Raw genomic sequence first — 27,750 nt, 5'->3', positions numbered from 1 at the left:
GGACCCCCCCCCCCCCACCCACCCACCCACGCACACAAACACAGATACACTCACACATACTCTCTCCCCCCAACACATGCGCACCATCCCTTACACCACTCTACACACACACAATACACACACACAAGAAACAGACTGATTCGGAGCTTATATATATATATCATATATCCTCTCCACAGAGCTCCAATTAACAGCAGTACAGTAGTCCATCTCCTGCCCCTGCCAGTGCACTCCAGGGGAGATGGGGTGCGTTTACGCTGGTCCCAGGAGGCCCCCCAGGGACCCGAAGGCTACGAGTCGTGTTGGGGCCTGGACAACGTACTCCTGGTCAACGCTGCTTACATACCTCCCCTACTGGAGGATAATCTGGACCCCCCAGACACGGCCAACTGGCTTTTCTTCCCTGGGGCTACCGTCAAGGTACCATGTTCTTCTTCCTATTTTTCTTCCTCTTCAACTGTTTAATGGCAGTTTGCAAACCATCTTTTTAGATGAGGTAAGGTAATCAAGGTAATCAAGTTGCCGTCACCAAAATACTGTTGCTTACTTACTAGGACCAGGAGGTTTTACCGGTCAGGTCGTGGTCAGTGTAACACTTCCCCATGTACAATACCTACAGTAAAGTAATACGTTATTGCCATACTGTATTTTCATCTGTATTGATGGTATTCGACATTGTCATTTCACTTCCTTCTTTCCCAGCGTGCCTGTCAGTCAGAGGGCAACACCCTGTATTTCCATGGCAACAACGAGGAGGGGGTGGGCCACACCTTCGCCTCCACCAGAGACATTGACCTCCACCGAGAGGAGGGTCAGAGCTACTGGGAGGAGGACTTTGAGAGTCTGCCCACCAAGTGAGACATAATGATGTCATCATCATCTCCATCTATCTGTCTCCATAGCTGTGTGCGAATACCAATACTAACATACTGTATACTTAATGAGTATATACTGCATACTACAGTAAATAATATTAGTTCATATTAGTATACCTGAAACGAACAGTATTGTTTTAGTTGAGCGTACTAGAGCTTGGCCTGTCTAGAAGTTGATGCTGTTGCTAGGCAACCTTTTGCTAGCTTGGTAGTTCAACATATTCCTAGTTAAAAAAATATATGATTTTGGGTGTGTTCTTAAATTTAATATGGAGTGCCAGATTACGTGCTGGGCGTTCGTAAATCCAGAGCTTTGAAAGATTGTCCAATCATAAATTCAGAGCGTTTCGCTCTCGGAGTGTTCAGAGCGCACACTGGACGCTCTGGCCGAGGAGTAGGGTTGATCCGGGCGTTCAATGGCAGTCAAGCAACCAAGCTAACGTTGGCTAGCTACTTCCAGAAACAAATGAGAGAACTGCTCACTCTGACCATTTTACTTGCCCTAGCACAGTTGCTTGGGCTGTTTTCATGTTATCCAGAGCGTTGGTGACTGTAACAGTGCTGCTGGCAACAATTTAAATATGCTTTTTTTGCAGACGTTTACTGACCCCAGCCATATTCAACGGGTGTTGTGCGTTCAGAAGTTCATCAGTTATTCTGCGCAAGAGTTCTCTGAAATCAGAGTAGAAATCCATTGAATTGACCGACTATACCACTGAGCTAAGAATGTAGTTGTCACGAACTGACCTTAGTATTCCTTGTTTTCTTTATTATTTTGGTTAGGTCAGGGTGTGACGAGGGTGATATATGTGTTTTCGTAAATATATAGGGTTTTTGTTTTGTTTATGGGGTTGTTTCTAGTCTAGGTGTTTTTATGTCTATGGTTGCCTAGATTGGTTCTCAATCAGAGGCAGCTGTTTATCGTTGTCTCTTATTGGGGACCATATTTAGGTAGCCATATTCCTTGGGTATTTTGTGCGTTATTGTCTATGTATAGTTGCCTGTTTCAGCACTCGTGTTATATAGTGTCACGTTCGTTTTGTTGTTAGTTTAAGTGTTCTTCGTGTTCTTCCTTTAATAAAGAGGAATGTATTCTCATCATGCTGCGCCTTGGTCTCCTCTTTACGACGAACGTGATAGTAGGGATGTAAATAATCAAGCCAATAAATGTTGGGTAGTTAGTTAGATAGCAGATAGTTAATATACTGCCTGGCAAGATCGATGTATTAGTAGGAAACTAACGTTAGGTAAATGTTTTAAATGTTTTTTTTATTTAACCTTTACTTAACAAGCCAAGTCAGTTAACAACAAATTCTTATTTACAATGATGGCTTACCGTCATTGTAACTAGCTAACATACAGGTACATACTGTTCTAATGCTAAGCGGTTCGTAAGGATAGCGTAGCTAACAAATTGTCAGCCAACACAACATGTGACTTCTTTGAAAAAGTATTAATTTATTACATTTTTCAAAATATTCTCAACATTTGTCATAATTAGTTAAAGAAATGAATTTGTATCCACTCTCGTCGGATTTCTGCTGCATATTTTCTTTCATTTTCTTCAAATCTGAAAAGTTATAAAGCCATGCCCGTTTTCTGAGGAATTGCATTACGGCCCTAAAAGCACGGAAAACGTGTGGCATACTAACTATATCCATACTATGACCAATAAGCATACTATATACTCAATTTACATAACAAATAGTGTGGTTAGTATGAGAATTCGAACACAGCTCATCTCTCCCTTGCTATATCCTTTCACATATCAAAGCGTTCTTTCATCATCATCATCATGGATGTGCTGGATGTGGATTCTGGCCTTAACCTGGGTCTTGGAAACTGAATATCTGTCACTCACCAGGCTTATCTCATTCCCATCATTGTCGAGAATGTCATGTATTTGAGTTCAGAGGACCTGTCTATGTCAGTTGAAACCTGTCTTTTGTCGTACGTGTGTCATCTCTCATGCAACATGGCTCAAGCAGATCCTGCTGAGGATTGGAACGCGTGTCACCTCCCTGTCCATACTCCATCTGTCACACACACATGGAAATGTCATCAGTACTGAGAAGGAGCGACAGAAACTGCTGAGACAGGATTGCTATTCCAATGTAACCCTTCTCTCTCTCTGTGTGTAGCTGGGATATTGAGGGGGAAGTGAATGGGACCCAGGGTAGGGAGATAGAATCAGGCATGGCCCTGGTGTTTAACCCTTCTCTGTCTCTGTGTGTAGCTGGGACATCGAGGGGGCTGTGTATGGGACCCATTGTGGGGAGATGGAGTCAGGCATGGCCCTGGTGTTTGAGAGGGATGGAGAGAGGAAGATGTGTACTCCCTACCTGGATACCACCTCCTTCGGAAACCTTCGGTTCTACTTCACCATGGGTAAGAACCACCTACCACTGACACACTCTTTCTCAATGATGTAAATACCTGGCCTCTCCTTGCCTTCTTTGTACTGACCTGTTGAGCTTCCACTTTATTGTTCTCACCTGTCAAGTCTGTTCCAATCAGTGCAGATGAAGGGGAGGGACAAGGAGCGGAAAAAATATTAAAAACATTGAGAAAGAGGCCTATTCTCTGTTAGCTAAGCTGTCAGTCTTTTTATGCTTGCAGCCAAATATTTTCCTGACAAAGAAAGCATGCTTGTCTGTGTGTTTCCCTGCAGGTGGTGGGGAGTGTGACCCAGGAGAGTCCCATGAGAATGATGTCATCTTGTTTGGTAGGTCAGAGGGGAGACGAGACCTTGTGCTGTTGGATACCCTGCCATACTCCTCTTATAGGGTGAGACTACACACATGACATAGACCTGCTCCATCTCCTACACTAGGCTGCTCTATGAACTGAGCAAATTCAAACTGTATTTTTCATGTTTAGCTAGCTAAATGGAAAATATGTTGCTCCGCCCAGCTCGAACCATTTTTAATTCCTCAACTGTGCTTCATCTCTCCCCTCCCTCTCTCCCTCAACTCACCCCTCCCTTCCTCACCCTCCCCCCTCTCCACCAGACTCCGTCAGTAGTGTCAGTAGCCCTCTCCACAGACCTCCAAACCCCCATCACCCAGTTCTGCCTGGAGCAGCGGGCACATGGCGGTGCCAACCGTCACGTCTGGGCAGTAGACTTCATGCAGCTGCTGCCTGTCCTTCCTGGCACACATACCCATGTAACACAGTTCTCCATCAACCTGGGCTGTGGGTCCTACCAGCCTGCCAACAGGTAGGATATGATACGACCGGGACTAAAACCTGGGTCCAACCCAGTACCTTAGCCGTTCCGTCAAGAGATCGAACCTCGCTACAATATGATATGATACAATATTGAGGTGTCCATTTCATTTACATTACATTTACATTTAAGTCATTTAGCAGACGCTCTTATCCAGAGCGACTTACAAATTGGTGCATTCACCTTATTACATCCAGTGGAACAGCCACTTTACAATAGTGCATCTAAATCTTTTAAGTGGGGGGGGGGGTGAGAAGGATTACTTTATCCTATCCTAGGTATTCCTTAAAGAGGTGGGGTTTCAGGTGTCTCCGGAAGGTGGTGATTGACTCCGCTGTCCTGGCGTCGTGAGGGAGTGTGTTCCACCATTGGGGAGCCAGAGCAGCGAACAGTTTTGACTGGGCTGAGCGGGAACTGTACTTCCTCAGTGGTAGGGAGGCGAGCAGGCCAGAGGTGGATGAACGCAGTGCCCTTGTTTGGGTGTAGGGCCTGATCAGAGCCTGGAGGTACTGAGGTGCCGTTCCCCTCACAGCTCCGTAGGCAAGCACCATGGTCTTGTAGCGGATGCGAGCTTCAACTGGAAGCCAGTGGAGAGAGCGGAGGAGCGAGGTGACGTGAGAGAACTTGGGAAGGTTGAACACCAGACGGGCTGCGGCGTTCTGGATGAGTTGTAGGGGTTTAATGGCACAGGCAGGGAGCCCAGCCAACAGCGAGTTGCAGTAATCCAGACGGGAGATGACAAGTGCCTGGATTAGGACCTGCGCCGCTTCCTGTGTGAGGCAGGGTCGTACTCTGCGGATGTTGTAGAGCATGAACCTACAGGAACGGGCCACCGCCTTGATGTTAGTTGAGAACGACAGGGTGTTGTCCAGGATCACGCCAAGGTTCTTAGCGCTCTGGGAGGAGGACACAATGGAGTTGTCAACCGTGATGGCGAGATCATGGAACGGGCAGTCCTTCCCGGGAGGAAGAGCAGCTCCGTCTTGCCGAGGTTCAGCTTGAGGTGGTGATCCGTCATCCACACTGATATGTCTGCCAGACATGCAGAGATGCGATTCGCCACCTGGTCATCAGAAGGGGGAAAGGAGAAGATTAATTGTGTGTCGTCTGCATAGCAATGATAGGAGAGACCATGTGAGGTTATGACAGAGCCAAGTGACTTGGTGTATAGCGAGAATAGGAGAGGGCCTAGAACAGAGCCCTGGGGGACACCAGTGGTGAGAGCGCGTGGTGAGGAGACAGATTCTCGCCACGCCACCTGGTAGGAGCGACCTGTCAGGTAGGACGCAATCCAAGCGTGGGCCGCGCCGGAGATGCCCAACTCGGAGAGGGTGGAGAGGAGGATCTGATGGTTCACAGTATCGAAGGCAGCCGATAGGTCTAGAAGGATGAGAGCAGAGGAGAGAGAGTTAGCTTTAGCAGTGCGGAGCGCCTCCGTGATACAGAGAAGAGCAGTCTCAGTTGAATGACTAGTCTTGAAACCTGACTGATTTGGATCAAGAAGGTCATTCTGAGAGAGATAGCGGGAGAGCTGGCCAAGGACGGCACGTTCAAGAGTTTTGGAGAGAAAAGAAAGAAGGGATACTGGTCTGTAGTTGTTGACATCGGAGGGATCGAGTGTAGGTTTTTTCAGAAGGGGTACAACTCTCGCTCTCTTGAAGACGGAAGGGACGTAGCCAGCGGTCAGGGATGAGTTGATGAGCGAGGTGAGGTAAGGGAGAAGGTCTCCGGAAATGGTCTGGAGAAGAGAGGAGGGGATAGGGTCATTTCCATGGGTGCAAAGTTTCAAACTTTTTTGTCTTGTTTTTAAATTTATATTTGCATAATTTTGAAGTTTATATAAGATTTTTCTATCGCTTTGTTAGTGTGAATCTGGAGTTTTCCACCAATCACGGTCGTTCCTGGTCGCTGCTCCACACAGAGTGTCTTCCAGATTTGTGTGCTGGCCGCCACCTACCACACAGCACCATCTACTCCTCAGACAACTACAGCGGGTAGGCACCACAAACACACGCACACACACACAGATGAGTGTGTGTTCATAGAGATACATTCAATTGCTACTAGTGTTGTATTTAAAACTATGTTTTTACCAATCTACAGCTGGACTAGGATCTCCATCCCACTTCCCAACGCTGCCTTGACTGAGACCACACAGTTTCGCTGGAGACAGAGTGGCATGGGTGCTGGCAACATGTGGGCCATAGATAATGGTGAGAACCTCACACACACTAGTGGTCCTGTGTGCCTTATAAGAGCATGGGTCTGGCGATGCTAAATTGAATGGTTCAAATCCTTTAAAGATGAACTTTCTAGAATCTCAAAAAGAAACCACTACCATCTTTCAAAGGTATTATATTTTAAAGTCCATATATATATATATATATATATATATATATATATAATTTCTTATCTCTCTCTTATTTGTGTGTACATCCAGTGTACATTGGTCCATCCTGCCTTCGTTTCTGCTCTGGAAGAGGACAATGCTCCCGCACCGGCTGCAAGTAAGAACAGAACTTAATGAATGAACAATACTGTATATCTTGAATGAATTATTCTCTTTCCCTTTTATTGCTAATTCATCAAATGTCTTAGCGCTAAGATCGTGATCAAATTATTTTATTTTTATTTGCATGTATTGATCTATGTATTATTTTCTGTGTCTGGTTCCATTCCCATCTCTCTCTCTCTGTTTTTCTACTTTGCCTTTCTCCTTCTTTGTCTCTTTTCTTTCTCTCTTTTCTGTCTCTTATTCTGCCTGCCTTGTCTCCCTCTCTCATCCCAATTTTCCTCTCCCTCCCACCCTTTCCTAATATTTTCTTCTTCTGTCCCCATATTTTCTAACCTCCATACATTTATGTCCCTCTCTCCTCCTCCCTTCCCTCCCCCTCTCCTCTCACTCTTCCTTCATACCCTCCTCTTGCTCTCCTCCCATACCCTTCCCTCCCTGCCCCTCTGCTCCTGTAGGTGTGACCCAGGGTTTAGTGGTCCAGCATGTGAGCTGGCATCCCAGACATTCTCTGCCTTCCTGTCTGAGGGTTTCTCCTCCCCCAGACTCTCCTCCTACCACAGGTAAACTAAAAGGAGAACGTGCTCAACGATAGACAGTCAGACGGACGGACTGACAGACACACACACACACACACACACACACACATGTTGAACGTTAAGCACTGTGTTACATTGCTATTAGGAAAATGTGCTATTGTTCCCGCCAAAAAACGATTAGAATTGTCTGAACATTCTATTTTGTTTACATTTTATGTTGCATTACTAGCTTCTCTGGAGTGTGAACTGATAAGAACAGCCCTATTAAACAGATTGTGAAGTTCTTTATCTCCTCCTTCCACAGTTTCTCCTCCCTGAGGGGAGCGGAGGTGAGTTTCGGCTGTGGGGTTCTGGCCAGTGGCAAGGCTTTGGTCTTCAACAGGGACAGCAGACGACACCTGGTGACCGCACCGCTCGACAGTTCTCAGGCCAGGTACAGTACTGGGCTAGGGACACACACTCACAGGTGCTTGCACATACTCATGTATTACTGTATGGGAAAGAAAGGGGAGAGAGAAAAATAATGATAATGTCTTGCAATTTCAGTCAATGTCTATGAATGAGACTTGGAGGTACATATGAATATTCACATTTACACACCTTTTCTAATGGTCAGTTTCACAGAATACATTATACTGGGATCATATCAGGGTTCATCTCATATCCTCAGCAGGCATTCTAATCTCTGATTAATATTGCAGAAGTTCCAACAAGTCACCTCTCTCCTCTCCTCTGTCACCTAATTCCCTCTTTCTCTCCTTCCCCCCCAACCCTGTGGTGTGAGATGGATGGGGACTGTAGATGAGAGGAGATGTGAGGGGAAAGGAAGAATGAAAGAGAGTGAGGAATAGAGTAGGATAGAGAGATGAGATGGCATCTGTGTTTGATTGATTATGCCTTTTGTGGCTCCCTGTGTGCCACCTGACGGCCATATTTAATACCACTTTCCTCTCAGACTGAGTGAGCCAGAGGAAACTGGGCTGGTGATTAGAGCCACACTGAGCCAGATCCAAGGACAGAGGGGGCTGGGGGCTGTGTGTGTGTGTGTGTGTGTGTGTGTGTGTGTGTGTGTGTGTGTGTGTGTGTGTGTGTGTGTGTGTGTGTGTGTGTGTGTGTGTGTGTGTGTGTGTGTGTGTGTGTGTGTGTGTGTGTGTGTGTGTGTGTGTGTGTGTGTGTGTGTGTGTGTGTGTTGATGAATAGTGCAGCATTCTGGGTGCTACCATCTCTCTCTTCCCTAGTTGCTTATATGTCAACTCTCAGAGGCACAATGTGAGAGGAAGGTGAAAACATGTCTAAATGTGTCTGACTCTCTCTCTCGCTCTCTCTCTCTGACTTTCTCTCTCTCCCCACACTCTTCCTCTCATCCTTCTCTTCTATCTATTTGAGTCCTCATTCATTTAATCATCTCATCCATCATCTCATCCTGCCACCCCTCCTCCTCTCCCTCCCTTCCTTCCTCTATCTGTGTCTATTTGTCTATCCCCCTTCCTTTCCTCTCTCACCTCTCCTCTCTCTAACCCTCGACCCCCCCTCTCCTTCTCCATCCCCCTTCTCTCCCCCAGGTACCTCCAGTTCACTTTGCGTCTGGGTAGTCGTAGCATCCTGAGCTCCTGTCCTGCCCCTGACCAACCAGGAGAAGGTGTGTTGCTGCACTTCTCTTCAGACAATGGTATTACCTGGATCCTGCTGCAACACTACGCATATAAGGGCTTCCACGAACCCAGGTACTGTACGAGAGGGGGTGGGGGGCTGGAGGTGTATGTGTTTCTCTGTGCGCGCATTTGTGACACAGTCCTAAGGCGTCTGTAATACTGTTGCTAATGGATGCCTGGTGCTAAGAAGAGAGATGTAACCCACAGGGACCCATTTAGTACTGCCTACTGTGTGTTGTAATGACAAACGGCTACACATGCACACACACACACACACACACACACACACACACACACACACACACACACACACACACACACACACACACACACACACACACACACACACACACACACACGCAGAGCTGGGCCTGGGCCACCTAGAGAGCTCTTCATCAGGGGCAGAAGGCTGGGGGCAAAGTGTCGGGATAGAGGTGTGAATGCACATTGTGTGTGTGTGTCTGCTGAGAGGAGGTAATTGAGTCCATAGCTGTGTGGGTTATAGAAGAGCACCATCCAGACCTAGTCAGTCAGAGCCTTGCTAATGTGACTCACTCCATCTGGACTGTTTGGATTATTTTGAGAACATTGATAACACTCCATCCCACACCCTCTCCTTCCCTCCATCTTCTCTCTCCACCTGCCCTTATCTCATTTCTCCATCCCTTCCTGTGTTCCTCTCTCCGTCCCTCCATCCTCACTCTCCACCTACCTTCCCCTCCTCCCTTCATTCTCTCCCCTCCATGCCTCCTTCCTTCTCACCTCTACAGGATTGTATCAGTGGAGCTACCCCCCGGTGCCCGTAGGTTTGGGGTGCAGTTCCGTTGGTGGCAGCCGTACCACTCTGGGCGTGGGCATGACGTTTGGGCAGTGGATGAGATCACTATGACCTCTGTGCTGTTCAACACCATAAGTCTGGACTTCAGTAATGTACTTGATGTCACTCAGAGTCTGGGCTTCTACCTGGGGCACGTCCAGCCCTACTGCCAGCACGACTGGACACTCAGGTATACTAAAGACAAGCGTTTCTCACTTTTTCCGGCCTACAGTACTTCCCATTATCTTCAGGCTAGCGGAGAGAGGTTGCACCTTAGAAGGTTTCTGTACACTGTCATGTGGTGCTGAACTACATACTTGTAGTTATGTCGCAGTCCATCTCAGTGGTGCTGAATCGTTTCTATTATCTTTTTGGGGGGGGGGTGCTTTTACGTTATGGGAAAAAAACACAACCTAATCTCCCGGGGTATAGTTTCATCACAAATATTGTATGTATCTGTGTAATCTACTCAAATACTGCTAAAAACATTACCAACAGCTTTACAGGTATTGGTAAAAACCATTCACCTCTGCTTCAGATTGAGGTTTGATTGAGATTGAGCCAAGATATTAACTTTTTTCAGGCCCCTGTTCCAGTAGACACTATGTGGATAAGTAGTTCTATGTGTTGTTAATGTGTGTTAGCTAACTGTTTATTATACTGTAGTTTCTCAGGAGAGCCCAGCCCAGGCTCCAGTATCCGTTATGTGGAGACCCAGTCCATGCAGATTGGAGCCTCCTACACACTGCAGTTCTCATTGGTCATGGGCTGCGGCAGAGACCCCTCCCCCCACATCGACACACAGGTCCGCCTGGAGTTCTCCACCAATCATGGCCTGACCTGGCACCTGGTCAAAGAGGTGAAGAAGTAGTGAAATATAATGAATGATCAACAATAAAAGGCACATATGCATTGAGTGCACAAAAAATTAAGAACACCTCTCCTTTGCCCTAAGAAAAGCCTCAATTCGTTGCGGCATGGATTCCACAAGGTGTCGAAAGCGTTTCACAGGGATGCTGGCCCATGTTGACTTCAATGCTTCCCACAATTGTGTTAAGTTGGCTGGATGTCCTTTGGGTGGTGAACCATTCTTAATGCACACGAGAAACAGTTGAGTGTGAAAACCCCAGCAGCGTTGCAGTTCTTGATACAAACAGGTACGCCTGGCACCTACTACCATACCCCGTTCAAAGTCACTTGAATCTTTTTTGTCTTGCCCATTCACTCTCTGAATGGCACACATGCACAATCCATGTCTCAATTGTCTCAAGGTCGAAAATGTGTCTTTTACCTGTCTCTTCCCCATCATCAACAATGATTGAAGTGGATTTAACATCAATGAGGATCATACCTTTCACTTGGATTCTCCTGGTCAGTCTATGTCATGGAAAGAGCAGGTGTTCATAATGTTTTGTACACTGTGTATCACTTTATCTGTTTGACAGTCATGGAATTTGGCACACTTACTCAGGGGTGTGAGTCTAGCTAATCTGTAGATTAGAATGTGGTTATTTATTTTTTAAATTAGGAACAGCAAAGATTTTCCACCCGTGTTATATCATTTGGAACAGTCCTCGTTTTACCTTTCTGTATTGATGCTCATATTATTGAAATGAAATATTGGCCAAGTTATTACTGAAAATGTATGAATTTATCTCTAAGGATTATTCATATTTTTTTTTATGAATCAGGGCACCAGTCCATTATTGGACAAAATTGTAATCATTGTTTTATCTGAAGGTATATCTGATGAGCGCAATATCAGATTTGTGAATTTGTGCCGTTTTGTAAAGCTTCTTTTGTGTCAGAGAAACACACAACAACAGGTAAAATGCAAAAGTAGAACAATAAAGAGTAAAAGGTATCAATGGTTACAGGATGAATGATGATAATGGCATATGACTAACAGGAGAAAATTATGAAGTCAATAGGTTGTTTACCAGGAAATTGCTGGAGGAGGATATTCTCAATTTGGATTGAGCATACTGCGAAAGGGTGTGGTCTACGAATTGTGACTGGACGAATCAACTTAAAAGGGACAAGAAGTGGTTCAGTTCTAATGTTAAAGTTTAGCAGTTACTTAATTTCACCCTTGTGTTGTCTTAAGGGTAAAAAATTACCCGCCACTACGTTTAACAGCAGAGGAAACCCCCTAAATTATATTTTTTCAACTTGAAATCTGATGACCTTTCCTAGAGTGACACCAACATTAGACAAAAGGGAAACATTGCCTTTGTTCATATTTCCATGTGAGCTGTGCACCACCAGGGTACAAAGATTGTCTTAGGGTCATTTTTGACCCGGCAGTTATAAAATCATTTACACACCACAAAAACCACGAAGACACACACACACGAGAAATTGATATTGTGTGCTACTCATTGAACTCTGACAAGCAGCATCTTCCGTCCGCGACCCACACATGACTCAAGTTCACAGACAAAATAAATAAAAATTCGGACAAAAAAAATCTAAAATCTGACAAAATAAACATTTCTTGAAATTGTTTACAACTGGGGAATGAAGACAGGGGCTATAAAGGTGCTGCAGATGACAGTCCCCCCAGTTCTCTCTTTGCTGAAGCCAATGGTGCACGTTTCAGTGACCAACAGAGGAAGTATCCGAAGAAGAAGATGGGGAAGAATATAACCCAGAGCACTATGCACAATGCATCATCTTCAGATGAAGAAGAAATCCCCCAAGCTGAAAGAGAGACATTTTTGTCAAAGAACAGCAAAATAACATGGTGCTTGTCACCATATGACAACCAGGGCAGGATGGCAGCACAACATGTCATAAAGATGACCCCAGGGCACATGAGACATGCAGTTGCCCATGCCCAGGACATCGCCTCAACATTCTACATGTTCATCACACCAGCCATCGAAAAAATCATCCTGGAGATGACAAATTTGGAGAGTTTCCATAAATATGGAGACAACTGGAAAAGAATGGAGGAGACTGTCCTGCGAGCCTACATAGGGCTGCTAATCTTAGTGGGTGTGTATAGGTCCCGAGCTGAGGCTACATGTGTTCTCTGCGATGCAGAGACTGGAAGGGCGATTTTCCATGCCACGATGCCACTGAAAGTCTTTCACACTTTCTCAAGAATGCTACGATTTGATAACCATGAGTCAAGACCAGCGGATGACTGTCCGCTATTCCCTGGTCATCTTCCATAACATCATTGATATGTCCTCTTTACATTCCATATTACATGCGTGATATGGAACAAGATCAACCCTACCTGAATGCCCGATAAGCGGAACAAGATTCACACACATTCAAAGAAGGGAACGGCTCCCCCGAACAGCAGCCTCTGCATCAACTGTGAAAGCTGTTCAGGGAGCTGAATCTTGTCCTGATCCACCTGAGGCTGCATCTGAGGCAGGCAAGAGGAGGAGATGCCAATTCTGCCCCACAAAGAAGGACTGTAAAACAAATACTGTGTGCTGCACATGTGAGAGATACATCTGCATCTGTCCATGCACACACACTTGCAAACTGTCCTACATGTGCTTATTAGAGATGATTGATTTATGTTCTTAACGGTTTCTTTGTATCTATTATCTTATTTTAACGGTTGACAACTCCATTGTGTCCTCCTCCCAGAGCGCTAAGAACCTTGGCGTGATCCTGGACAACACCCTGTCGTTCTCAACTAACATCAAGGCGGTGGCCCGTTCCTGTAGGTTCATGCTCTACAACATCCGCAGAGTACGACCCTGCCTCACACAGGAAGCGGCGCAGGTCCTAATCCAGGCACTTGTCATCTCCCGTCTGGATTACTGCAACTCGCTGTTGGCTGGGCTCCCTGCCTGTGCCATTAAACCCCTACAACTCATCCAGAACGCCGCAGCCCGTCTGGTGTTCAACCTTCCCAAGTTCTCTCACGTCACCCCGCTCCTCCGCTCTCTCCACTGGCTTCCAGTTGAAGCTCGCATCCGCTACAAGACCATGGTGCTTGCCTACGGAGCTGTGAGGGGAACGGCACCTCAGTACCTCCAGGCTCTGATCAGGCCCTACACCCAAACAAGGGCACTGCGTTCATCCACCTCTGGCCTGCTCACCTCCCTACCACTGAGGAAGTCCAGTTCCCGCTCAGCCCAGTCAAAACTGTTCGCTGCTCTGGCTCCCCAATGGTGGAACACACTCCCTCACGACGCCAGGACAGCGGAGTCAATCACCACCTTCCAGAGACACCTGAAACCCCACCTCTTTAAGGAATACCTAGGATAGGATAAAGTAATCCTTCTCACCCCCCTTAAAAGATTTAGATGCACTATTGTAAAGTGGCTGTTCCACTGGATGTCATAAGGTGAATGCACCAATTTGTAAGTCGCTCTGGATAAGAGCGTCTGCTAAATGACTTAAATGTAAATGTAAATTTCATTCTGATTTATTGTTGTTGTTTATGCACCTTGTGGATGGGGGCAATGGTTCAAAAAATGGAAGAAGACTAGTATTTTGTAGTTGAATTCCTCAATATATACATTATATAAGTTTATATCACTATGTTGCCAAAGAAAGTTCAAGACTTATTGTTTCCATTCAATAAAACGCATTCAAAACTACTTTCTGCACATTTCTGCTACTTTCTTAGGCTATGCAAGTGCTATCTCTTGCTAAAAAATGTATGTTTACACCTATGCAGTACCTTGAGCAACAATAATAATAATAATTCATTAGTAAAGAAAACAATTTTGACAGGTGTGTTGTAATAAACACGAGTGGTGTCCACTGATTAAATGCAGTCTTTCTGAGAAAACCTAGATGTTCACAAAGTTTGTGATAAATGACAGGTTGTTTCTTCATGCAAAATAGATTTGGGGTTTAAAATTGTAGCTGTTTAGTGAAGGAAGGTCAGGCGGGTCAGAGTATACAGAATGTTAAGACTACACAAGTGTTATCCCTAAAGAACTACACATTACACATCATGACAATGCTGAGGAGAGAAAGGGTGATTTCCTGTATAGTTATGGTGTTCTTTGGTCAGATGACAGTGGTGAGTTGGCTTCACACAAGCTCGGAGATTGGAGTCCTGGGAGGTTGGAGACTCAGTGATGCGCTGAGGCCCGGTAGAGACCAATGAAGAGGTTTGGCGAGGATTAATAGATGCGCTGATGCCGTGTAGAGGCCAACGAAGAGGTTTGGCGAGGAATGATAGATGTGCTGATGCCGTGTAGAGGCCAACGAAGAGGTTTGGTGAGGAATGATAGATGTGCTGATGCCTTGTAGAGGCCAACGAAGAGGTTTGGCGAGGAATGATAGATGTGCTGATGCCGTGTAGAGGCCAACGAAGAGGTTTGGTGAGGAATGATAGATGCGCTGATGCCATGTAGAGGCCAACGAAGAGGTTTGGCGAGGAATGATAGATGTGCTGATGCCGTGTAGAGGCCAACGAAGAGGTTTGGGGAGGAATGATAGCGTTAACAATCGTTGACTGAGATCCTGACAGGATCAGTTAGATGCGAGCTGGTGATCTGGAATCCTTAGCTTATTTTCAATGACGGCCTAGGAACAGTGGGTTAACTGCCTGTTCAGGGGCAGAACGACAGATTTTGTACCTTGTCAGCTCGGGGATTTGAACTTGCAACCTTTCGGTTACTAGTCCAATGCTCTAACCACTAGGCTACCCTGCCGCCGTGTGAAATGTTCTTTTATTCTCTCCATTTGAGGTTAGTGTTCAAAATGTTCCACCAAACTATCTGACTCTGCCTATTGGTTCAAGCGTGAAAAGGGGGAGATAGTCATCCAAGTCTCCCCTGACCTATCCAAGGGTTGGTATGTCCGTGGTATGGTAACTCCGCAGAGCCATCAAACAGGCAAAATGACAATATAGGGATAAGGTGGAATCCTATTACACCGGCGCCGAAGCTCGACGAATGTGCCTGGGGCTACACTTGTTTACGGATTACAAAGGTAGACATCGCCATGATCTATCCAACGATGCCTCTCTACCAGATCAACTCAATGCATTTCATGCACGCTTCAACAATAACAATACCGAGCCATGCACAAGGGCCCCCACCATCTCAGAGGACTGGATCTCGCCCTCCAAGGCTGACGTGAGTAAGGTTCTTAATATGCTCAACACTTACAAAGCCAGGGGGACCGACCCTATTCCAGGGTACATCTCAGTGCACGCGCAGACCAGCTGGCAGGCATCTTCACGGTCATTTTCAACCTCACTTTGTCACAGTCTGTCTTCCCCACATCTCAAGCTGACCACCATCATTCCTGTCCCCAAGAACTCGAACGCTACCTGCCACAATGACTACCGCCTTGTAGCACTAACATCTGAAATCATGAAGTGCTTTGAAAGGCTGGTCTGGCACACATCACCTCCATCCTCCCAGAAACCCTAGTCCCACTCCAATTCGTATTCCGCCCCAACAGATCTATACCCCCATCCACATCGACGTGGAGAGGGTCAAGAGCATCAAGTTCCTTGGTGTCCGAATCTCTGAGGACTCCTCTCACAATAGAACTGTCATGAAGAAAATACAGCAACACCTCTTCTCCCTCAGGAGGTTGAAACGATTTTACAGCTGCACTGTTGAGAGCATCCAGACTGGTTGTCCAGACTGTTTGTACAGTCTGGTATGGCAACTGCACCACCCATGACCAGAAGGTCCGACAGAGGGTGGTGTGGATGGCACAGTGAGCTCCCAGCCATCCAGGATGTACATGCCAGGCGGTGTCTGAGAAAGGCTGTGAAAAGGTCCAAAGACTCCAGACACCTGAGACATGAACTTTTCTTCATGCTTCTGTACAGCAGGAGCTATCAGTGCATCAAGGCTCAGACAAACAGACTTCTAAACAGCTTCTATCCCCTTGCCATAAGACTTTTAAATGGCTAACAACTACTGTTCTCCCTCTCCCACAAAATATAATCTATGTCACTGTGCCAATCCACAAGTCTCTACCCACACAGACCCAACCTATGCTGCTGCTAAAAATGATTTTCTGCAAAGAAACCACAACTGACTAGGTATCCCCCTTTCCCTTTAAAGGACACCAATAAGAAGAAGTGACTTGCTTGGGCCAAAAAACACGAGCAATTGACATTAGACTGGTGGAAATCTGTACTTTTGTCTGATTAGTCCAAATTTAAGATTTTTGGTTTCAACCGCCATTTCTTTATGAGAAGCGGAGAAGCTGAACCGATGACCTCTGTATGTGTGGTTCCCACCGTGAAACATGGAGGAGGAAGTGTAATGGTGTGGGTGTGCTTTGCTGTTGACGTTGTCAGAAATGTATTTAGAATTCAAGGCACACTTAACCAGCATGGCTACCACAGCATTCTGCAGCGGTTCGCCATCCCATCTGATTTGCACTATCATTTGTTTTTCAACAGGACAATAAACCAAAACACACCTCCAGGCTGTGTAAAGGCTATTTGACCAATAAGGAGGGTGATGGACCTGGATCAGAATACCTGGCCTCCACAATATATATACAATACAATCACCTGACCTCAACCCAATTGAGACAACAAGGGCTCAGCATATGTGGGAACTCCTTCAAGACTGTTGGAAAAGTATTCCTCATGAAACTGGTTGACTGAATGCCAAAAGTGTGTAAAGCTGTCATCAAGACAAATGGTGGCTACTTTGAAGAATCTCAAGTATTAAAATAACACTTTTTTGGTTACTACATGATTCCATATGTGTTACTTTATGGCTTTGATGTATTCACTATTATTCTATATTGTAGAAAATAGTCAAAATAAAGAGACATTCTTGAATGTTTAGGTGTGTCCAAACTTTTGACTGGTACTGTAAATAGTAGGGGGCGGCAGGGTAGCCTAGTGGTTAGAGCGTTGGACTAGTAACCGAAAGGTTGTACGTTTGAATCCCCGAGCTGACAAGGTACAAATCTGTCGTTCTGCCCCTGAACAGGCAGTTAACCCACTGTTCCTAGGCCGTCATTGAAAATAAGAATTTGTTCTTAACTGACTTGCCTAGTAATTTTTTTTTTTTTAAATACTACCATTAGTGTATTACCATAGGTATTACACTTTTCAGCCCTGTTTACCTATTTATGTATATCCTACTACCAGTCCCTTTCAGCCCTGTTTACCTATTTATGTATATCCTACTACCAGTCCCTTTCAGCCCTGTTTACCTATTTATGTATATATATATCCTACTACCAGTCCCTTTCAGCCCTGTTTACCTATTTATGTATATTCTACTACCAGTCCCTTTCAGCCCTGTTTACCTATTTATGTATATCCTACTACCAGTCCCTTTCAGCCCTGTTTACCTATTTATGTATATCCTACTACCAGTCCCTTTCAGCCCTGTTTACCTATTTATGTATATTCTACTACCAGTCCATTTCAGCCCTGTTTACCTATTTATGTATATTCTACTACCAGTCCATTTCAGCCCTGTTTACCTATTTATGTATATCCTACTACCAGTCACTTTTTTGTACAGTGCCTATGTACAGTGAGACTTGAAATTGAACTCAGGTGAATCCTGTTTCCATTGATCATCCTGAGATAAACACAACTTGATTGGAGTCCACCAGTGGTAAACTCAATTGATTGGACATGATTTGGAAAGGCATACACCTGTCTATATAAAGTCCCACAGTTGACAGTGCATGTCAGAGCAACAACGAAGCCATGAGGTCGAAGAAATTGTCCGTAGGGCTCCGAGACAGGATTGTGTCGAGGCAGAGATCTGGGGATGGGTACCAAAACGTTTCTGCAGTATTGAAGGTCGCCAAGAACACAGTGGCCTCCATCATTCTGAAATGGAAGAAGTTTTCGAAGACTCTTCCTAGAGCTCGCTGCCCAGCCAAACTGAGCAATAGGGGGAGAAGTCACTCTGACAGAGCTCCAGATTTCCTCTGTGGAGATGGGAGAACCTTCCAGATGGACATCCATCTCTGCAGCACTCCACCAATCAGGCCTTTATGTAAAAGTGGCCAGACGGAAGCCACTCCTCAGTTAAAGGCACATGACAGCCCGCTTGGAGTGTGCCGAAAGGCACCTAAAGAACTCTCAGATTCTCTGGTCTGATGAAACTCTTTGGCCTTAATTCCAAGCTTGAGGTCTGGAGGAAACCTGGCTCCATTTCTGGGGGTGGATTTTTCAGCGGCATGGACTGGGAGACTAGTCAGGATCGATGGAAAGATGAACGGAGCAAAGTACAGAGAGATCCTTAATGAAAACCTTCTTCAGAGGTTTCAGGACCTCAGACTAGGGCGAGGTTAACCTTCCAATGATCCTATGCACACAGCCAAGACAACGCAGGAGTGGCTTCGGGACAAGTCTCTGAATGTCCTTGAGTGGCCCAGCCAGAGCACGGTCTTAAACCTGGTCAAACATCGCTGGAGAGGCCTGAAAATAGTTGTGTAGCAACGCTCCCCATCCAACCTGATAGAGCTTGATAGGATCTGCAGAGAATAATGGTAGAAACTCCCCAAAAACAGGTGTGCCAAGCTTGTAGCGTCATACCCAAGAAGACTCAAGGCTGTAATCACTGCCAAAGGTACTTCAACAAAGCACTGAGTAAAGGGTCTAAATACTTATATAAATGTAACATCAGAAACTTGAGACTATGAGTGATTCATGTTTGTGTGCTGTTAGGAACGGTGTTTTATGACATTTTGGTCCATTATTCATTGAGTAATCGAGAACCACTTTGGAAATAAGTGTTTTAATTAATACTTTGTTGTAACTTGCAAATACAATATTGTACATTCTATATATATATATTGCCCAACAAATAACATTCAATTATAATTGTCTTAGAAAAAGGCATCCCACCTTTGTTCAAGAGGAAGTATCTGGTTTTGGGCTTTATTGCCCTGTCGTATACTGGAGCAAAAATGATTCCAGCTTGGGCTCTTCCGGTTTGTTTAGAACACATGAGATAGTAGGCTGATTGGGGTCATATCTTGGCCCTGCTGGTCCCCATTTCAAAAGGGACTTCTTCTGGTCAACCAAGGTTCCTGGTTTGAAGGGCCCGTCCATTAAAAGGGGATTGTGTTGATGTGATGTGAGGTTCCATTCCTACATTAATGTTAATGACTTGATGAAACGTCCTTCTGTAAGTCACCCTTGCTAGAAAATAACACAAATGGGGAAAATTGAACGAGTCTCCTACAAATGAACTATATCACTAAGGCCAAGGTACAAGAAAATGTCATCCTTCTGCAAGTGCAGTGTATGATATGGTATACCTTTTAAAGTACCTTCAATAGCATTATGCTATGAAGTCTCCTCACATATTCAAATCAAATCAAATTGTAATAGTCACATGCGCCGACTTCAACAGGTATACAACATTTCACCTTACAGTCAAATACTTACTTACAAGCCCTAAACAGCAGTGCAGTTTCAAAAAAGAATAAGAGATAAAAGTAACAAGTAATTAAAGAGCAGCAGTAAAAAATAGCAATATAAACAGGGGGGTGCCGGTTAGTATTTGTAGTATGTACATGAAGGTAGAGTTATTAAAGTGACTATGCATAGATGATAACAGAGGGTGGCAATGGTGTGGAGAGGGGAGGGGTAGCCATTTGACTAGATGTTCAGGAGTCTTATGGCTTGGGGGTTGAAGTTGTTAAGAAGCCTCTTGGACGTAGACTTGGCGCTCCTGTACTGCTTGCCTTGCGGTAGCAGAGAGAACAGTCTATGACTAGGTTGGCTGGAGTCTGACACCGCCTGTTATAGAGATCCTAGTTGGCAGGATGCTTGGCCCCTGTGATGTACTGGGTCTTTCGCACTACCCTCTGTAGTGCCTTGTGGTCTGAGGCCGAGTAGTTGCCATACCAGGCAGTGATGCAAACAGTCAGGATGTTCTCGATGGTGCAGCTATAGAACCTTTTGAGGATCTGAGGACCCATGCCATCCTGAGGGGTAATAGGTTTTGTCATGCCCGCTTCACAACTGTCTTGATGTGCTTGGACCATGTTAGTTTGCTGGTGATGTGGACACCAAGGAACTTGAAGCTCTCAACCTGCTCCACTGCAACCATGTCGATAAGAATGGGGGTGTGCTCAGTCCTCTTTTTCCTGTAGTCCACAAACATCTCCTTTATCTTGATCACATTGAGGTTGTTGTCCTGGCAACACCCGGCCAGATCTTTGACCTCCTCCCTATAGGCTGTCTCGTTGTTGTCAGTGATCAGGTCTACAACTGTTTTGTCATCGTCAAATTTAATGACGGTGTTGGAGTCGTGCCTGGCCGTGCAGTCGTGAGTGAACAGGGAGTACAGGAGGGGGCTGAACACGCACCTCTGAGGGGCCCCATTGTCGAGGATCAGCCTAGCGGACGTGTTGTTACCTACCCTTACCACCTGGGGCCGGCCCATCAGGAAGTCCAGGATCCAGTTGCAGAGGGAGATGTTCAGTCCCAGGGTCATTAGCTTATTGTGAGCTGTGAGGGCATTCTCCGGTATTAGGTCTGTTTATGATCTCAGTTGTTAGTGGGACTGACTGAGCTACTCTCTAGAGCTTCTTTACAGCTCTTTTGTGGAACTGATGCAGCCATATATCACACGGTTTTATCTAAAGCCACATACAATAAGTGCAATTATCTGTTGTAGGTATAACAACCATAAAACATGTAGATACTGGAATAATGAAGTTTGTCTGTACTGTCAGGTGTATTGATATGGTGTGTTACGGAGTTGACTGAGTATTTTCTCCCCTTCCCAGGCCTGCCTACCAGGGATGCCCAGCTGTTCAGAGTTCACTGCTCCCAGTGTGTACCATCCCTCTGAGTTCACTGACTGGAGACGCATCACTCTGCCCTTGCCTCATAGAGCATGGTGGGTAACACACATTCTTTCATCCATACAGGTTGGTATACCCATTGACAGAATGCTTTACGAAAGTCTGAGTTCAGCACATTCATCTCAACTCTGAATTGGGCCCACAGTGCGTGTGCGCACACACACACACACACACACACACACACTCAGATATTCACACACACCTCCCACTCCCCTCTCCCTGAGGAGACTCTGACCTACAACCAATATTCCTGTCTCCCTATCCCCACCCCACCCCATCCCTTCCTCCACCCTCCCCTCCCCAGCCCTAGCCCCAGCCCTATGAACTTAAATAAAGGTTTGCTGATCTCATCTCATTCATGAAGGATTCCTGGCTACCTCTGGGTCGATTTTGGGTCACTATTGCAGGGAACTAACCTGCTTTGACTGCTCTGACTGTAACAAATAAACCTAACTGGGCGTGTTGGCTCCACCATCCATCACCATCACACATGCAGGGCCAAGCACTAAAATACACATTAGGGGTCTAGGTGGGGGTGCACTTTCAATTCACAGACATAATCCACTGGTACTCAGACACACATGCTTGTATATAGTTACACAGATGATGGAGCACCTCCATCATGGACGGTAAAACAACAAAAACGATGATATAGTATGGATGGATCCTATATTGATCCGTGTCACCTCCCCAGTCTCATTAGTGTTCTGGGGTTTTATAAAATGTGGTGTTCAAGCATATTATTTCTTCATTTGTGTTTTTAACAATCTGCCAATGCCCATTTCATCAACTCTGTTGGTATTCCTGCTCACCAAATGTATATCCTGGTCCTGATATTTGCTTATGAGCTTTGCTAACAATACATGCAGGATGGTTTGGTTCTCTTTGATGTGTCTGATTGTTGTCTGTGTGTGCAGGTCCAGTGCCACGCGGTTCCGTTGGATCCAGAACTACTATGGAGAGCAGGATGAATGGGCTCTGGATGACATCTACATCGGACAGCAGTGCCTTCAGATGTGCCACGGACACGGATGGTGCGACCACGGACACTGCAGGTCAGTGAGGGCCACTGTTGGGGAACTTTACTTTTAAAGGTAACTTTTTTACGTTACAACATTACTTCCATTAAAAGTAACTTGTTAACTTACAGTGTTACTTAGCGAGGAAACTAACTCGATACATGACTTTTTACCTTGCCAGAAACAGAAAACCATCTGAAGATGCCTTGCGTGTGTTGATCATTCTAATACCCAGTAGAGGGCGCACAGGGTTGGGAGTTTACATGTAACCCGTTACATGTGATCTGATTACAAAAACTGTAGTTTGTTACATGATTACTTCTAGGATTAGTTGAAAATGTAGAAAGGATGTTTGTGAAAAAAATATTTATAACACCTTTCTGCTTTCTCAATGACATGAAAAGTTCAAATTTGTTCCACCTGGTCTGACCACAAGTCAGAGACCACTATGATGACACACCACCAAATGTGTTTGATGGATCGCAGGAAAAGAGCAGGAATAGGCTTTTGTAGTCTACAGTCGAATGGTGCAACTGCTGTCTGAATCCAAAGATGAAACACTTGGAGGTAAGGATGACAGCAGTGGTGTAGTTTATGGGCGATACGGTTATCAGAATGATGTGAATCACACTGCTGCTCTCTCACTTTGGCCTATTTGCGCCTTACGGATTGTAGTTGTCGTGGATGACTGTTCACAAATGTATAGGTGTATTTTAACCAAATAATGGTTGAATTGAAGAAGTGTAAACTGCCTATCAATCATTGTTTTTTAGACCCATGGACGGACAGTGAAAAATGCTACAGCTGCTTAGTGCGGATCCCAGCCTATCCCTTACAAACGTAGATTGCAGTTTGGAAACTGCAGTAAAAGTACAGTAACTGCAGTCGACTGTGGTATTTTGTATGCAGTAATTGCAGAATAACTGCATTGTACTCCAGTTGAACTGCAGTTATACTGCACTCTGACTGCTATATATTTTTGTTACTCCCTCCTAAACTACTATCTGGTGTTGTGCTACACATCCAGTCAAAAACAATTTACATTTACATTTACATTTAAGTCATTTAGCAGACGCTCTTATCCAGAGCGACTTACAAATTGGTGCATACACCTTATGACATCCAGTGGAACAGCCACTTGCATCTAAATCTTTTTTTTTTTTTTGGGGGAGAAGGGGGGTGAGAAGGATTACTTACCCTTACTTACCCTATCCTAGGTATTCCTTGAAGAGGTGGGGTTTCAGGTGTCTCCGGAAGGTGGTGATTGACTCCGCTGTCCTGGCGTCGTGAGGGAGTTTGTTCCACCATTGGGGGCCAGAGCAGCGAACAGTTTTAACTGGGCTGAGCGGGAACTGTACTTCCTCAGTGGTAGGGAGGCGAGCAGGCCAGAGGTGGATGAACGCAGTGCCCTTGTTTGGGTGTAGGGCCTGATCAGAGCCTGGAGGTACTGAGGTGCCGTTCCCCTCACAGCTCCGTAGGCAAGCACCATGGTCTTGTAGCGGATGCGAGCTTCAACTGGAAGCCAGTGGAGAGAGCGGAGGAGCGGGGTGATGTGAGAGAACTTGGGAAGGTTGAACACCAGACGGGCTGCGGCGTTCTGGATGAGTTGTAGGGGTTTAATGGCACAGGCAGGGAGCCCAGCCAACAGCGAGTTGCAGTAATCAAGACGGGAGATGACAAGTGCCTGGATTAGGACCTGCGCCGCTTCCTGTGTGAGGCAGGGTCGTACTCTGCGGATGTTGTAGAGCATGAACCTACAGGAACGGGACACCGCCTTGATGTTAGTTGAGAACGTCAGGGTGTTGTCCAGGATCACGCCAAGGTTCTTAGCGCTCTGGGAGGAGGACACAATGGAGTTGTCAACCGTGATGGCGAGATCATGGAACGGGCAGTCCTTCCCCGGGAGGAAGAGGAGCTCCGTCTTGCTGAGGTTCAGCTTGAGGTGGTGATCCGTCATCCACACTGATATGTCTGCCAGACATGCAGAGATGCGATTCGCCACCTGGTCATCAGAAGGGGGAAAGGAGAAGATTAATTGTGTGTCGTCTGCATAGCAATGATAGGAGAGACCATGTGAGGTTATGACAGAGCCAAGTGACTTGGTGTATAGCGAGAATAAGAGAGGGCCTAGAACAGAGCCCTGGGGGACACCAGTGGTGAGAGCGCGTGGTGAGGAGACAGATTCTCGCCACGCCACCTGGTAGGAGCGACCTGTCAGGTAGGACGCAATCCAAGCGTGGGCCGCGCCGGAGATGCCCAACTCGGAGAGGGTGGAGAGGAGGATCTGATGGTTCACAGTATCGAAGGCAGCCGATAGGTCTAGAAGGATGAGAGCAGAGGAGAGAGAGTTAGCTTTAGCAGTGCGGAGCGCCTCCGTGATACAGAGAAGAGCAGTCTCAGTTGAATGACTAGTCTTGAAACCTGACTGATTTGGATCAAGAAGGTCATTCTGAGAGAGATAGCGGTAGAGCTGGCCAAGGACGGCACGCTCAAGAGTTTTGGAGAGAAAAGAGAGAAGGGATACTGGTCTGTAGTTGTTGACATCGGAGGGATCGAGTGTAGGTTTTTTCAGAAGGGGTGCAACTCTCGCTCTCTTGAAGACGGGAGGGACGTAGCCAGCGGTCAGGGATGAGTTGATGAGCGAGGTGAGGTAAGGGAGAAGGTCTCCGGAAATGGTCTGGAGAAGAGAGGAGGGGATAGGGTCAAGCGGGCAGGTTGTTGGGCGGCCGGCCGTCACAAGACGCGAGATTTCATCTGGAGAGAGAGGGGAGAAAGAGGTCAGAGCATAGGGTAGGGCAGTGTGAGCAGAACCAGCGGTGTCGTTTGACTTAGCAAACGAGGATCGGATGTCGTCGACCTTCTTTTCAAAATGGTTGACGAAGTCATCTGCAGAGAGGGAGGAGGGGGGGGGGAGGATTCAGGAGGGAGGAGAAGGTGGCAAAGAGCTTCCTAGGGTTAGAGGCAGATGCTTGGAATTTAGAATGGTAGAAAGTAGCTTTAGCAGCAGAGACAGAGGAGGAAAATGTAGAGAGGAGGGAGTGAAAGGATGCCAGGTCCGCAGGGAGGCGAGTTTTAATCCATTTCCGCTCGGCTGCCCGGAGCCCTGTTCTGTGAGCTTGCAAGGAGTCGTCGAGCCACGGAGCGGGAGGGGAGGACCGAGCCGGCCTGGAGGATAGGGGACATAGGGAGTCAAAGGATGCAGTAAGGGAGGAGAGGAGGGTTGAGGAGGCAGAATCAGGAGATAGGTTGGAGAAAGTTTGAGCAGAGGGAAGAGATGATAGGATGGAAGAGGAGAGAGTAGCGGGGGAGAGAGAGCGAAGGTTGGGACGGTGCGATACCATCCGAGTAGGGGCAGTGTGGGAAGTGTTGGATGAGAGCGAGAGGGAAAAGGATACAAGGTAGTGGTCGGAGACTTGGAGGGGAGTTGCAATGAGGTTAGTGGAAGAACAGCATCTAGTAAAGATGAGGTCAAGCGTATTGCCTGCCTTGTGAGTAGGGGGGGAAGGTGAGAGGGTGAGGTCAAAAGAGGAGAGGAGTGGAAAGAAGGAGGCAGAGAGGAATGAGTCAAAGGTAGACGTGGGGAGGTTAAAGTCACCCAGAACTGTGAGAGGTGAGCCGTCCTCAGGAAAGGAGCTTATCAAGGCATCAAGCTCATTGATGAACTCTCCGAGGGAACCTGGAGGGCGATAAATGATAAGGATGTTAAGCTTGAAAGGGCTGGTAACTGTGACAGCATGGAATTCAAAGGAGGCGATAGACAGATGGGTAAGGGGAGAAAGAGAGAAAGACCACTTGGGAGAGATGAGGATCCCGGTGCCACCACCCCGCTGACCAGAAGCTCTCGGGGTGTGCGAGAACACGTGGGCGGACGAGGAGAGAGCAGTAGGAGTAGCAGTGTTATCTGTGGTGATCCATGTTTCCGTCAGTGCCAAGAAGTCAAGGGACTGGAGGGAGGCATAGGCTGAGATGAACTCTGCCTTGTTGGCCGCAGATCGGCAGTTCCAGAGGCTACCGGAGACCTGGAACTCCACGTGGGTCGTACGCGCTGGGACCACCAGATTAGGGTGGTCGCGGCCACGCGGTGTGGAGCGTTTGTATGGTCTGTGCAGAGAGGAGAGAACAGGGATAGACAGACACATAGTTGACAGGCTACAGAAAAGGCTACGCTAATGCAAGGAGATTGGAATGACAAGTGGACTACACGTCACGAATGTTCAGAAAGTTAAGCTTACGTAGCAAGAATCTTATTGACTAAAATGATTAAAATGATACAGTACTGCTAAAGTAGGCTAGCTGGCAGTGGCTGCGTTGTTGACACTACACTAATCAAGTCGTTCCGTTGAGTGTAATAGTTTCTACAGTGCTACTATACGGGGGCTAGCTGGCTAGCTAGCAGTGTTGTTTACGTTACGTTGTGTTAAAAGAACGACAATAGCTGGCTAGCTAACCTAGGAAATCGCTCTAGACTACACAATTATCTTTGAAACAAAGACGGCTATGTAGCTAGCTACGATCAAACAAATCAAACCGTTGTACTGTAATGAAATGAAATGAAAATGTGATACTACCTGACCGGTGATTGAATTCGAAACAGTAGACGTTGGCTAGCTGTTAGCTGTTAGCTGTTGGCTAGCTAGCAGAGTCTCCTACGTTAAGGACGACAAATAGCTGGCTAGCGAACCTCAGTGAATTAAAATAATCACTCCAAGGCTACACACACTAAACTACACAATTATCTTGGAAACAAAGACAGCTATGTAGCTAGCTAACACTAGACTAATCAAGTCGTTGAGTTGAGTGAATAGCACTACAGTGATGCTAATCTGTGTGCGTTAGCTAGCGCTTGCTAGCTCCTGGGCGAATAGCAGTGAAGGCTACGTTAGGGCGACGAAATACGATAATTATGCAATTATCTCTGATACAAGGACAGCTATGTAGCTAGCTAAGAAGAATTGCTAAGATTAATTTAATTTATTTTATAGAAGACCACGAGTGGGACTTATTGCACAATCTAATTTGTACTGATAAACAAAACAAATCCATAGGCCTAACGGACAAATGCTCAAACTTGTGCTCTTTTGATATACAGTACCAGTCAAAAGTTTGGGGACACCTACTCATTGCAGGGTTTTTCTATATTTTACAATTTTCTACATTGTAGAATAATAGTGAAGACATCAACACTCTGAAATAACACCTATGGAATCATGTAGTAACCAAAAAGGTGATAAGCAAATCTAAATATATTTTATATTTGAGATTCTTCAAAGAAGCCACCCTTTGCCTCGATGACAGCTGTCGTGTCTTTACTATCATTAAAATGGACCAGTCGTACGTGGTGTGATCA

General features: G+C 46.0%; 1 protein-coding gene across 5 annotated transcripts in view; it reads left to right on the top strand.

The window, feature by feature from the left end:
* LOC118376237 (reelin) overlaps positions 1-27,750 on the top strand; it is a 315,561-nt gene that overhangs the window by 182,172 nt on the left and 105,639 nt on the right. For all 5 annotated transcript variants that reach the window (XM_052474627.1, XM_052474628.1, XM_052474630.1 and 2 more), the window contains 15 exons: positions 180-420; positions 703-854; positions 3,112-3,263; positions 3,547-3,662; positions 3,887-4,095; positions 5,970-6,098; positions 6,208-6,317; positions 6,545-6,611; positions 7,075-7,179; positions 7,460-7,588; positions 8,718-8,879; positions 9,578-9,814; positions 10,291-10,483; positions 21,307-21,419; positions 22,302-22,439. In XM_052474627.1, coding sequence (XP_052330587.1) covers positions 180-420; positions 703-854; positions 3,112-3,263; positions 3,547-3,662; positions 3,887-4,095; positions 5,970-6,098; positions 6,208-6,317; positions 6,545-6,611; positions 7,075-7,179; positions 7,460-7,588; positions 8,718-8,879; positions 9,578-9,814; positions 10,291-10,483; positions 21,307-21,419; positions 22,302-22,439 — 2,253 coding nt within the window. The remainder of the gene's footprint in view (positions 1-179; positions 421-702; positions 855-3,111; positions 3,264-3,546; positions 3,663-3,886; positions 4,096-5,969; positions 6,099-6,207; positions 6,318-6,544; positions 6,612-7,074; positions 7,180-7,459; positions 7,589-8,717; positions 8,880-9,577; positions 9,815-10,290; positions 10,484-21,306; positions 21,420-22,301; positions 22,440-27,750) is intronic.

This window comes from Oncorhynchus keta, chromosome 22 (genome assembly GCF_023373465.1).
Source record: "Oncorhynchus keta strain PuntledgeMale-10-30-2019 chromosome 22, Oket_V2, whole genome shotgun sequence".
In the NCBI taxonomy this organism is placed as follows: domain Eukaryota; kingdom Metazoa; phylum Chordata; class Actinopteri; order Salmoniformes; family Salmonidae; genus Oncorhynchus; species Oncorhynchus keta.
Note: the sequence above shows the minus strand (reverse complement) of the source record. Positions and strands in the feature narration are given on the sequence as shown.